Here is a 13,892-nt window from a genome sequence, read left to right on the forward strand (position 1 = left end):
TTTGAAATTTATTTCCCTTTATTTTAGAATTTCCATGATATTTTATAAAACAGCCTTGGAATGACCAAATAACCATGTGCAATTATTTAACCATGATACAATGCTTGTAAAAGTAAACAAATATGTGCTGGTCTTATAAAACTCCTCTACATACAATAGGCACTGAACTGGAGATCATTTGATGGTGTAGAATTCAATAAAGCTTTTGTAACAGCGTTTTCTCTATACAGTATGGCATTTTATCATCTGTGTGCATGTATTAGAAGTATTCAATAAGATCCTGTTCAGTTTTCGACACCTGGATCCCATGCAGCTGAAGCTTTCCTCCAGTGTGAGGAAGCGCCTTGTGAACCCTCAGATGAACGCATTGATCACTTCCTACATTTACCTGAAAAGAGATATGGAGCATGAAAATACTACACAAAATAGATATTGATGCAACAGGCAAGTTGCAACATCGCAGCCCAAACAGCTGATAAAAACAACACAATAATCCATATGTAATCCACACCACTCCAGTCCATCTGTTAACATCTTGTGAAGTCATTATGGACTGTATTTTGGCTAGAAGCAACTGTTTAAAGTAAAAAAATGTCTCAACAATTGATTTGTTTCTTACAAACACACAGCTTTTGGCTGCACAAGATGTTAACTGATGGACTGGAGTGGTGTGGATCACTTGTAGGTTATTGTTTTTTATCTCATTCTGACGGCACCCATTCACTATAATGCTGCATTTCTCCAAATCTGATGAGGAAACAAACTCCTCCACACCTTGGCCTGAGGGTGAATACTTTTTTGGCTTAAATCCTGGTTTTCAAAGTTTACCTTGATAAAGTAGTTGGTTCCGGCCACGACCTGAGTGGTGAAAGATTTGGCAACGAAAACATCAAACTTCTTCCCTGCCTTCTCTTCTGCATGATGTTTGACCTGAATCAAAAGACACAGATTTCATATTTAATGCAAACATTAAAATGTCATTAAAATAAAGTCATAAAATGTGTTTCTTTTTCCCCTTTGACCTAGACTGAAAAGCCTGTTTTGCAGAAAGTATGTGATTTGTCAAGTTTGACGAATTACTATGACACACCCAAACACTTACTCAACATCACGGGAAGATTGGCAATTCATTTGTGTTTTGTATAAGCATTTATTTATTCATTTTATGGGTCTAGACTATGACACAAAGCAAAACACACATTTTTGATAACACTGCAGTGTATCATCACCAAGTAATAACAATTGGCTCTTTGAAGACTATAATAAACTTTTTATCTTCCATAATGCAGTGTGTCACACAATATAAGTTAATTTAACAAAACAATGAAATATATAAATCAAATGCAACGAAAACTGCTTCCTTATAACTTTTTGAGCTTGCATTTTCCCTTGCAATTTCTGCATGCTATTGTACATTTTTTATTTATTATTTGCTTATTTTATTAACATATAGCGTGGTGACTTCTAAATATTAATAAATAGCTTATAACTAAGCAATACACATCACATGCATCACCATATCAGCTGACCTACAGCATATAAACAAAAGAAGAAGCTCCAGTCTCACCTCATCGCAGATCTTCTGCACCTCAGGTGTGGCTTGCTTCACCTCGGATGGACCTCCAACCGGTTTAGACATGACTGTAATTTGCCGTTTATTGGTGTCGAGTTGTAAAAATGTGTTTTAGGCTGTTCAATACATAGAAATGTCAGTGCTACAGTATTTATGTTGTCTAGATCATATGACTATGAGCCATCACTGGAACGTACCATGTGTTCAAAAGAAGCGGGGGTTGATAAAAACAATTGTACAACAAGTTATGGCTGTAAAAGTAATGATTATAAATTAAATCATATATAAATAAGGTTGTTTTTTAAATAGTGAAATATTCATACATAATATTATCTGATTCATCATGGTTCGTTCCGCTTATATTTTGGTTTAGTCCGAGGCGGACCAACACCGTGTACAAAAAGGAGTAGAAAGACAATAGTAGGCGTGGCTTAGGAGACCAAGCGTTCTGTCTGATTGGTGAAATCCGATCGTATAAATACAAACTTTTTTATTTTAATTGCACATGGCATTTTTTCATTTTAATGGCTTTTGTAATTACTTAATTACTTTATTAAAGAGAAATTTATTGTCGAGACACCTGCAGAAGTAGAAAGGCAAGCGACGCCGTCACGTGGTACATGTTACTATTCTCAGCGCTGATATAAACGCACCAATCACGATCCATTGTGATTACTTGATAAAGTTTGATTTGAATTGCATTTAAAATAATGATTGTGAACAAAATGTATGTATATATCACATATTGATTATTTAAATAATAGGTTTAAACGATTAAAGTGAAACATCTCTAATAAAACATAAAACGCCCACGCGTGTGCAAGCGGACGAATAGCGTAATTGGATTTTGAGCCTCTGAGCGCCGCCTGGAGGAAAACATAATTTATGTTTGACTGTAAACATTGTCAGACAGCTACACTTGGATTCGTGTAATCGCCTCAGTCATACACTGATACTTAGTTAAATCAAACTGACTGCTTTAGATCAGTCATAGCTGCACTTTTTAGACTTAATCTTGTCTGTACTTTAAAGAAATTCGATAGAGATGAATCCAGTGATGCACCTGAGTTCAGGTGTGTGCGCTCTAGTGGCGCTCCTACTTCTGTCTGTTTTAGCAGATAGTACGGATCAGTGTGAGAATGGAGCTGATGACAACTGCAATAAATGGACCCAAACATCTGACAGTCGACCTCTAGATACAGGTAAAATATTTAGCTCTTATTGTATTTGAGTTAATTGCGTAATAATAATGTCTGAAATGATGAAAATGTTAGAGAAATGTGTCAAAAGTCTACTTTAATAGGCAATGCATGTATTTTAATGGCTTATTTGCGAAACAAAATAATTTTATGCATCTAACGAACATGGGAAAGGTAACACCTGTCTACACAGAAGCCTAAGCATGCGAGTTTGCACGTATGGTCAGTGACTCAAGGGTCAATTTAAGTTTAATGTTGCATCATATGATGAACTAGTTGGCTTTGCCATAGCCTTCCTGATGTCTATAATTAGGAGATGAAATTATAAGATAGAAAAAGTCGAAATGCTGACATACCATAGATAAAAAGTAGAAATTGACATAAATGTAAAAATTATGAGATAAAAAGTAAAAATTCGTACATAAAAAGTAATAAATTCTGGCATAGACATAAAAATGGTGGCAAAAAAGGTTACAATTATGACACTTTGAGTCATGATGTGATAAAAAGTAAATATTTTGAGATAAAAAGTAGGCTTTAGAAATTATGACATAAAAGAAAAATTATGTATACATATAAGTAAAACATTATAGATAAAATTATGAGAAAATAGTCATAATCATCACACAAAAAGTCAAAATTATGAGATACTCCTGATTATGAGACAAAAAGCAGAAATTATGACAGAAAATTATCAGATAAAAAGTCAGTTATGTTATGGCATAGAAAGTTGTTATGATATACTAAAGGTAGAAATTATGACATAAACGTAATAATTATGACATAAAAAGTGAGTCATGATGGGATAAAATTCAGAGATAAAAAGTAAAAAAAAAAAAATGACATAAAAGTCAAAATTATGAGACAGAAAAAAGTCAAAATTATGACAGATAAAAAGTAGAAATTTTGACATAAATGTAAAAATTATGAGATAAAGTTACACGTCTGAATAACTGAGTCATGATAAGTTAAGATTCTGACATAAAAAGTCTAAATTATGACATGAACTTAAAAATGGTGACAAAAAAGGTTACAATTACGACACTTTGAGTCATGATGTGATAAAAAGTAAACATTTTGAGATAAAAAGTAGGCTTTAGAAATTATGACATAAAAGAAAAATTATGTATACATATAAGTAAAACATTATAGATAAAATTATGAGAAAATAGTCATAATCATCACACAAAAAGTCAAAATTATGAGATACTCTTCTGATTATGAGACAAAAAGCAGAAATTATGACAGAAAATTATCAGATAAAAAGTAAATTATGGCATAGAAAGTTGTTATGAGATAATAAAGGTAGACATTATGACATAAACGTAATAATTATGACATAAAAAGTGAGTCATGATGGGATAAAAAGTTAAACATTTTTAGATAAAAAGTAAAAAAAACTGACATAAAAGTAAAAATTATGAGACAAAAAAGTCAAAATTATGGCATAAAAATCAAAATAATGACAAAAAAAGTTAAAACTATGGCACATTGATTAATGACGAGATAAAAAGTAAAAAATCTGACGTAAAAGTAAAATTTTATATATACATTAAAAGTAAAAAATAGAAATAAAATTATGACAAGTAAGTCATGTTGTAAGTCTTAATTATGAGAAAACAGTCATAATTATCACACAAAAAGTCAAAATTATGAGACAAAAAGTAGAAATTATGACAAAATGATAAAAATCATTACCTAACCCTAACCCTAACCCATCAGATAAAAAGTCAATTATGGCATAGAAAATCGAAATTATGAGATACCATAGATAAAATGTAGAAATTATGACATAAATGTGAATATTATGACATATAAAGTTACAATTCTGACACATTGAGTCCTGATGAGATAAAAAGTTACAATTTTGAGATAAAAAATAAAAAACATCACATAAAAGTAAAAATTATGAGATAGGTAAAAGTCTAAATTGTGACACACCATAGATAACATGTTGAAATTATGACATAAAAATTTTAATTAAAAAAAATTAAAACTATAACACATTGATTAATGATGAGATAAAAAGTAAAAATATGACGTAAAAGTAACATTTTATATATAAATTAAAAGTAAAAAATATAGATACAATTATGACAAGTAAGTCATGTTGGAATAAAATTATGACATACTAAGTCATAATTATGAGAAAATAGTCAATTATCACACGAAAAGTCAAAATTATGAGATACTCTAATGATTATGAGACAAAAAGTATAAATTAAAACAAAACATGATCAAATAAAAAGTCAATTATGGCATAGAAAGTCGAAATTATGAGATACCATAGATGAAAAGTAGAAATTATGACATAAACATAAAAATTATGACATTAAAAGTTAAAATTGAGATAATTAAAGTCATGATGGGATAAAAAGTTACAATTTTGAGATAAAAAGTAAAAAATAGAAAAAAGTCGAAATTATGACATACCATAGATAAAAAGTTGAAATTTTGACATAAGACTCAAAATGTTATGTATACATAAAAGTAAAAGTCATGTTGGGATAAAAAGTTAAAATTCTGACACATTGATTAATCATGAGGAAAAAAAACTAAACATTTTGAGATAAAAAAAAGTAGAAATTATGACATAAAAGTAAAATGTTATATATACGTAAAAAAGTAAAAAATTATACAATTATGGCACTAATGTTGGGATAAAAAAATCAAAATTATGACGTACTAAGTTGTAATTATGAGAAAATAGTTATAATTATCACGCTTTCATAAATTTTTATAAAAATTTATTTTATTAAAAGTCTTACATTTTTATAAAAATATATATTTTTAAATTATTATTTTTATTCATACATGTTCTTGACTGGCTTGTGATATTCGGTACCTTATTCTTATGCTGCATTAATGTTTTTGAGTGAAAAACTACTTTCACATGTAGTATATTTGTTTAGTTTGATGAATTACTATGACAAACCCTTATGATTATTGATTCATTCAGGTTATTGTTGTGTTTGGGTGGGAGTCTACATTCCCATGAGAATCTACACTATGACGCATTACGTAATACACACTTTTTTTTTTCTGATGATGCACTGTTTCCACTGTTAGTCAGTTTTAGAGGGCAAAATAAAGAATTGTCTAACAAAATATAAATGTAATAAAATATTTGAATTAAACAAATACATTTCTATAGGTGGCACAACCCTGTTATTTATATATATCTTAATTATTTCATTGTAACTTAGATGAATTGTTATTCTTTTCTGACGGATCACGTGACACTGAAGCCTGGAGTAATGATGCTGAAAATTCAGTTTTGCATCACAAGAATTAATTAAAATTTTAAATATATTTACATAAGAAAGAGTTATTTTAAATCATAATATTACTGTTTTTACTGAATTTTAGATTTTCAAAAAGTAGCCTTGAACATAAGACATTTTAAAAACATACTACAGTGCCTTCATTTTTTTTCACGTTTTGTTGCAGCATTATGTTAAACTGCTTTAAATTACTTTTTTCCACATCAATCTACATCTCATACACCATAATGACAAAGCACAAAACAGGTTTGTAACAACTTTGCAAATTTATTAGAAAAAAAAAAAGTATTCATACCCTTTTCTGGGACACTCGAAATTTAGCTCAGGAGCATTCATATTGCTTCTAGATGTTACTACACTTGGAGTGGAGTTAAACTGTGGCAAATTCATTTGAATGAGTCTGATTTAGAAAGGCACACACGTCTCAGAAAAGGTCTAACAGCTGAAAATGCATATCAGAGCAAAAACCAAGTCCTGAGGTCAAGATAACTGCCTGTAGAGCTCAGTGACAGACTTGTGTTAAGGCAATGATCTAGGGAAGAGTTCAGAAACAAATCTGCTGCATTGAAGGTTCACAGAAGCATGTAGCCTCCATTATCCATAATGGAAGATGATTGGATCAACTAGGACTCTAGAAAATGTCTGCCAGAGCTTGAGAGGTGAAAAGGTGAGGCAAAGAATGGCAGATAATTGCCAAATGCCGACGTGCAAAGCTTGTCACATCATACCCAAAAAGACTTGAGGCAGTAAAGGAGCTTCAACTAAGTACTGAGTTACAATGAATACTTATGCAATGTACTTAATTCAGTGTTTTATTTTTAATAAATTTGTAAAATTTGCAAATTTGTTTTTTGCCTTGTCATTATCATGGTGTATGAAGTGTAAATTGATGTGGGGGAAAAACTAATTTAAAGCAGTTTAACATAATGCCTCAACAAAACGTGAAAAAAATGAAGGGGTATGAATACTTTTGCAAGGCACTGTGTATGAATTAACAGCAGTTTGTAGTCAGTACTCAGATATGTTCTCACCTGTGGTGTGTTTCAGATGATGTTGTGACGTACGAGCAGCTGAAGGAAATGATGTCCACCGGAAGCATCCAGCTCTTCGATGTTCGTGAACCAGACGAGCTGGAAGCAGGATTCATTCCAGGAGCCACTAACATTCCCTGTAAGTCACCAACACACAAAGATCTGCACAAACACACACAGACATGATGAGTTACAGTGTTTTTGGTCATGCAGTGGGAGACGTGGAGCAGGCCCTCAAACTGAGCCCAGATCAGTTTAGAGAGCGCTACGGCGTCCCAAAGCCTGGTTTAGAGGACTCAGGCTTTGTGCTGTACTGCCAGAGGGGCATCCGCAGCCTCACCGCGCTGGAGTTTGCAAGAGATCTGGGATACAGCAAGTATGATCACACACACACACACACACACACACACACACACTGGTATTCCTATATATGGGGCATTTCTATCGGTGTAATTTAATACAGAGGTTTTTTCTACATGGTTTTTAACTGAAAAATCTTTTATTAGCATTTTTAAATGTGTGAATCCTGGACCACAAAACCAGTCGTAAGGGTAAATTTTTGGATATTAAAGGGGTAGTTCACCCAAAAATGAAAATTTGATGTGTATCTGCTTACCCCCAGGGCATCCAAGATGTAGGTGACTTTGTTTCCTCAGAAAAACACAAACAAAGATTTTTAATGAAAACCGGTGCAGTCTGCCAGCCTTATCATGGACGTGGATGGGCACCAGACCTTTAAAAGTAAACAAAAACATGCACAGACAAATCCAAATTACACCCTGCGGCTCGTGACGATACATTGATGTCCTAAGACACGAAACGATCGGTTTTTGTGAGAAACTGAACAGTATTTATATCATTTTTTACCTTTGATACACAGCCACGTCCATCTGTCATGAGCACGAGTTTGGCATCAGTCACGTCACATGTGCACGCGCTCTGGCGTAGTATCCTGGAAAGTATCCTGGAAATCCAGAGGTCTCGCGAGAGCACAATTTGAATTGTCTCTGGAAGACACTCTGGCATCGAGCAATGATGCACGTTACTGCATTACGTAAGCAGTTCTGGGAACCAATCAAATCGGTGTATCTGATGTAGGCGGGCCAGAGGCGAGCTAAGCTGATGACGACAGCGCTACACTGCAAAAAATGCTTTTCTAGCTTAGATTTTTCGTCTTGTTTCCAGCCAAAATATCTAAAAATTCTTAAATCAAGAAGGATTTTCTAGACAAGTAAAAATTATTTTCTTTTTTTCAGAAAAAAAATAGTCAAAATTAAGTGAGTTTTTGCTTAGAACAAGCAAAATAGTCTGCCAATGGGGTGAGAAAAAAAATCTTATTTCAAACAGAAAACAAGATTATTTTTCTTACCCCATTGGCAGATTATTTTGCTTGTTTCAAGCAAAAATGCATTTAATTTTGACCTTTTTTTCTGAAAACTAGACAATAATTTTTACTCATCTAGAAAATTCTTCTCGATTTAAGAATTTTTAGATATTTTGGCTGGAAACAAGACAAAAAATCTAAGCTAGAAAAGCATTTTTTGCAGTGTACGACTTCCGGAATCATTTAGTAAACATTGAAAGATGACTACAGATGAACACCAGTTGTTTGCAACGGCTTTGGCCGCTACAATGAACGAGTTAGACTTGGCTTTTCATATAAAAGAGGAACAGAAAACCGCGCTCGAATCGTTCCTTTGCAAGAAGGACGTTTTTGCTGTTTTGCCGACTGGATACAGCAAGAGTTTAATCTATCAGTTAGCTCCGCTGGTAGTTAAGCGCATGGGGCGACCACGAAGAAGAACAGATCCGAAGCGGGCAATGCCAGATGGCATTCGGCAGTCTCGAGTCCTGGCTGTTAAAAAAGAAGTGGCGATAAATGTTAGCGAACAAGGTCTACCGGGACAACCTGATCGGGATTGTGGTGGATGAGGTCCATCTCATTTACAAATGTAAGAGTCACTTGGTAAACTTACTGTAACGAAAAACGGAACTATTCAATAGTAATACAGTAGCCTAACTTGAACAGGACGATATGTCTCGCTGCTAAATGAAAAGCTAGTGCTAGCGTCTATCCACATATTAGTTGATAGTTAATGAATAGTTTGATCGGACCTAATTGTTTTATGAGGTTGATTCGGCTGTTGTAATTAATAGTTATTAATCTTGTCACATTGTTTATGTTATAAAATTGAAATCCACTCTTATATGTTCACCGTCGCTCTGGATACGTCACACCGTGTATTGTTGTGATTGGTCAGGAGTTATCCAATTGCGTGCAGTTAGAGTTTCAAATGCATGCTTGGTGCCGCCCCTCGAGTTAGGCCCTTTTCATTGCTCGATGCCAGACCCTTAATCTTAAAGCCCCACTAAGTAACTTTTTTTACCTTAAAATAATGTTTCCGAACTCATGTCAGTGGTTCATCAACTCATAACAGGGTGAAACGGCACTTTCGCATTCACTTTGCGACCCTCTATCAGCCATAACAGCACTATGTAAGTTTGGGTCGTCGGGTCGCGGTTTTGTAGTTCAAATGTTACTACAAATGCGACTTGCTTCATGGCAGGCTTCACTAAAGGTTTTCATACTTTTATAATGTCATACAACATACTCTACCTTGTCACTGGACATCGTTATTTCCAAAGCCGGTCTTGGATAGCCTTTCAAACAAATAACGTGCATGTGACGCGACGGTAGGCTAAATTATTTACGACAGCGGTAATGGACAATTCCGCTTCTAACCTGTAGAGGGAGCATTGAGGGAAAAGTTACTTAGTGGGGCTTTAATAGATTAGGGTCTGGATTTTTCAAGGCTAGCGTTAAAGTTGTCCAAATTTAGTTTTTAGCAATGCACATTTCAAATCAAAAAAATACGTTTTGATATATTTACGGGAGGAAATTTACAAAATATCTTCATGCAACATGATCTTTACTAAATATCCTAATGATTTTTGGCATAAATGAAAAATCGATAATTTTGACCCATACAACGTATTTTTGACAATTGCTACAAATATACCCCAGCGACTTAAGACTGGTCCAGGGTCACATATATCTGTATAGTTTTACTGACTTTTATTTAAGTTTGAATTATTTTAGCAAATCAAGTTAAACTAAATGAAACCGAGAAATCTTTCCTTCGTAACTAGCTGAAATGAAAGAAGTTGTATTTTTTTTTTGTATTTTTTTTATTTTTATTTCAGGTAATGTTTGATTTATTTCAAGTAACAAAATGGTTTTCTTTATGGTTTTAGTGTTTTTGTTGTTGTAGTTGTGTTTTTGCTATAGAAAAGTGTTTTTCTAGGTTTAAAAACATAAGATTTATGTTTTTTTATCTTCTGGGGACATCTACATAACACTACACAGGCAATGGTTTACACAAACAATTTAAGGAAAATAAAATAAAATAAATAAAAAATACATACATACCTGAAAATAAATTAATAAAATAATACACTGTAAAGGCTATAGTCATTTGCTCTAAAATAATAAAATTACTATTTGCTAGAAAAAACTCTACAAATACTGCAATTAAATGTGTGTGTGTGTGTGTGTGTGTGTGTGTGTTTTAATCTGCTTAAAAAGACAAAAACCTAATAATAATAATAATAATTCATTTAATTTATGCTTACTCACAAATTACAAAACTCATCATAATGTGTGTGTTTTTGTTTCTCAGGGCCCGTCATTATGCAGGAGGATACAACGAATGGATTCAGCTGGAACCTCAGTAAACAAAACTAATTTCCGCTCTGTGAAAGACTGTGAAGATGACGACTGAAATTTATACAGCACTTGATTGTAAAAATGACAACACAGACCAAAAATGTATTATTCAGAATATCTCAGATGTCTATATATTTTTGGTAAAAAAAAAGAGAAAATGATAATAAATAATTAATGAATATTGCATTGCAAATGTTTATGATAATTTGGTTGTTTTTATGCCATAGTATGATTTTGATATGATTTTGTCAGATTAAACTCCATAGCAATTAACCATAGCACTAACATAATAAAAAGTTTGACATAAAATGTACATTTACATTGACAGATTGAGTCATGACTAGATAAAAAAGTAAACATTTTGAAATAAAAGGTAGGAATTATGACATAAAAGTAAAAACTATTGACAAAATGATGACAGTAATGACAAACAAACAGGGTTGTTATTGTCATCTTAAATTAAAATATTTTTTTTTACTTGAAATAAACGTTAACTTAAATAAAATAATATTACAAATATTTTTGTTTTCAGATACTTGCCAATAAAACATTGCTCACTTTCATTTAGTTTAAATTGATGTAGTAAAATAACCAAAACTGAAATAATATATTTAATAAACTAATTTAATTTAATAAACTAAAATAAATATATACATAAATACATGTCTAATATGCTGATTTATTATTAGAGTTATCAATGTTGGAAACAGTTTTGCTGCCAAATATGTTTTTGGAACCTGTGATTGTTTTTTTTGTTTTTTTTTCAGGATTCTTTGATGAATAACAAGTTAAAATGAACAGCATTTATTTAAAATATAAATCTTTTCTAACAATGTAAATCCATGCTATCACTTTTATTTATTGATTGAACACATTCTGGGTAACTATTGTATTCATTTCTTAAAAAAAAAAATTTTTTTTACTGATCCTAAACTTTTAAGCAGCAGTGTATATAAGCACACAAAACTGCTAAACCTTAACTCAAATTTTAATGAAAATTCAATAATTGAATCTAATTCAAAATATTGAAACTCTGATGTCATGAACAGTATAGTAACAGGGATTTCCAAAAAATAAATAAATTCTGATTCACGCTAGTTCTTCACAACAAGAACATAAATGCTCTATATAAACAAATTCAGTTCCCTCTCAGTCGGTCTCTACGACGTCACGTCGGAGACCGACGAATTGGGGATATCGCTTTAGAGATACCAATCCTCTTCGTGTGTAAACTAAACGAGCCAATGCACATTGGCATGCATGATTGCATCCAGCTGTCGCTGATCACAGCGTGAGCATAAATACACAGCAGGTGCAATGCATAGACAGCATTTCGCATCGGAGCCGATCTTTCCATGAGAGACGCAACGAGCCATTCTTCATACAAGAACTCTTCACTGCGGTGTTGGCGGTACGGCGCGTCAGCGGTGGTGGTCTCCTGTGGGTGGAAAAAGCGCGCAGTCAAGGATTGCACTACCTGCCTTCTGTGTCGCAGCGGCCATCTCCCCTGTGTGCTTCAGCACTGAGCAGTTTCTAAAAGAGTATCACGGGTGAACGTCTTTTTAAAGACGAGGTGTTTGAAACACAATGCCGTTTCACCCGTGCGTTTCTGGATGCGGTCGTTACCTGGCGCCAGGTGATGGTCACGATCGCTGTCTGACGTGTCTGGGTATCGAGCACGCTCAGGCGGCGTTTGTGGATGAGTCATGCCGTCATTGCGGCGGCATGTCCATCACGGAGCTGCGGACCAGACTCCGCTTCCTGCAAAGGGGCGGGGTGCCAGTTCCTCTGCCCAGATCTACCGTTCCCCCCGGCAAACGCCGGGGGGACTCTACCTCTGGCAGAGGGCTGACTGGTCTGACGGTGACGGTGGGGAATTTCCCGGCGGATGATCCGCTGGGGGTTCCTCCTTCCACCGACAGCCCGTTCCATCTGGAGCTCCCAGAAGAGTGTTCGGGTCTTCCTCGTGAGGCACCGCTCATTACTTTTGGGGCTCCCCCTGACGACCGGATGTCAATCGCTGCATCGGGGGGTGAGCCAGACTTCTCGGGGGAGGACGATTCCGGATCGCTGCCGTCCACTGGGCGGTCAGCGGTGCCGGATACCGACCCCGAGATGATGGCTATGCTTTCCCGGGCCGCCGAGAGGGTAGGGCTTGAATGGAACCCTCCATCACGTCCCGACCCCTCTCGGCTGGATGACTGGTATCTTGGGGTGGCCCGCGCTGGTTCTCAGCGTCCCACCCCAGTGCCCTTCTTCCCGGAGGTGCATGATGAGCTTACTGGGACGTGGACGGCACCTTTTACTGCCAGAAACCGCTCCAGTGGCACGTCCTCCCTCACCACCCTTGATGGCGGACCAGCGCGGGGGTACGCGGCTGTCCCGCCGGTGGAGCGTGCGGTGGCGATGCAATTGTGTCCCGGCGCCGCTTCCACTTGGCGGGGCAACCCGTTGCTCCCCTCCCGGGCCTGTAGGCACTCGTCGGCTCTGATCGGCAGTGCCTACACGGCTTGTGGCGCTGCTGGCTCCGCCCTACACGCTATGGCGTTGTTACAGGTCCATCAGGCCCAGGCACTGAAGGACCTGTACGAGGGTGGTCACGACCCGGAAGTTCTACGTGAACTCCGTATCGCTACGGACCTCGCGCTACGAGCGACGAAGGTTACGGCGCGGTCTCTGGGTCGTGCGATGTCCACGATGGTGGTCCAGGAACGCCATCTCTGGCTGTGTCTGGCCGACATGAGGGAAGCAGACAAGGTCAGGTTCCTGAATGCCCCCGTGTCCCAGACCGGCCTCTTCGGCGACGCGGTCGAAAACTTCGCCCAGCAGTTTTCGGCCGCCCAGAAGCAGACTGAGGCCATCAGTCATATCTTGCCCCGGCGTGCTCCCGCTGCTGCCTCCACCCAGCCGCCGGCGGCACCTCGGTCTGCTCGTCGCCGAGGGCGGCCCCCTGCCTCCGCCCCCGCTCCACAGCAGCCTGCGCAGCAGCCTTCACGGCGGCGCCGTGGAGCCGGTCCCAGGGCGGCCGCCCCGCCCGTCCAGGCTCCCACCAAGACCAGTGGGAAACGCAAGAACAAG

General features: G+C 36.3%; 2 protein-coding genes across 2 annotated transcripts; one reads left to right on the forward strand and one right to left on the reverse strand.

Moving 5' to 3' along the window:
* On the reverse strand, positions 1–1,735 carry LOC141335373 (cystatin-B-like). The gene is made up of 3 exons (XM_073840810.1): positions 1,568–1,735; positions 829–930; positions 1–388 (listed from the first exon to the last, which is right to left on the reverse strand). Exons 1-3 carry the CDS (start codon positions 1,637–1,639, stop codon positions 260–262), a joined length of 303 nt encoding a protein of 100 aa, XP_073696911.1. The 5' UTR covers positions 1,640–1,735; the 3' UTR covers positions 1–259.
* A 733-nt stretch (positions 1,736–2,468) lies between these two features.
* LOC141335828 (thiosulfate:glutathione sulfurtransferase) lies at positions 2,469–11,330 on the forward strand. Its single transcript, XM_073841385.1, has 4 exons — positions 2,469–2,775; positions 7,104–7,226; positions 7,301–7,463; positions 10,768–11,330. Exons 1-4 carry the CDS (start codon positions 2,619–2,621, stop codon positions 10,820–10,822), a joined length of 498 nt encoding a protein of 165 aa, XP_073697486.1. The 5' UTR covers positions 2,469–2,618; the 3' UTR covers positions 10,823–11,330.
* The last annotated feature ends 2,562 nt before the right edge of the window (positions 11,331–13,892 follow it).

Source organism: Garra rufa, chromosome 5 (assembly GCF_049309525.1).
Source record: "Garra rufa chromosome 5, GarRuf1.0, whole genome shotgun sequence".
Classification (NCBI taxonomy): domain Eukaryota; kingdom Metazoa; phylum Chordata; class Actinopteri; order Cypriniformes; family Cyprinidae; genus Garra; species Garra rufa.

Coding starts and splice junctions, on each gene's coding strand:
- LOC141335373 (XM_073840810.1), bottom strand. CDS start 1,639: ATGTCTAAACCGGTTGGAGGTCCATCCGAGGTGAAGCAAGCCACACCT. Junction 931..1,567: donor TGCAGAAGATCTGCGATGAG/GTGAGACTGGAG, acceptor CTTTTGATTCAG/GTCAAACATCATGCAGAAGA. Junction 389..828: donor GAACCAACTACTTTATCAAG/GTAAACTTTGAA, acceptor ATCTCTTTTCAG/GTAAATGTAGGAAGTGATCA.
- LOC141335828 (XM_073841385.1), top strand. CDS start 2,619: ATGAATCCAGTGATGCACCTGAGTTCAGGTGTGTGCGCTCTAGTGGCG. Junction 7,227..7,300: donor AGGAGCCACTAACATTCCCT/GTAAGTCACCAA, acceptor TTGGTCATGCAG/TGGGAGACGTGGAGCAGGCC. Junction 7,464..10,767: donor AGAGATCTGGGATACAGCAA/GTATGATCACAC, acceptor TTTGTTTCTCAG/GGCCCGTCATTATGCAGGAG.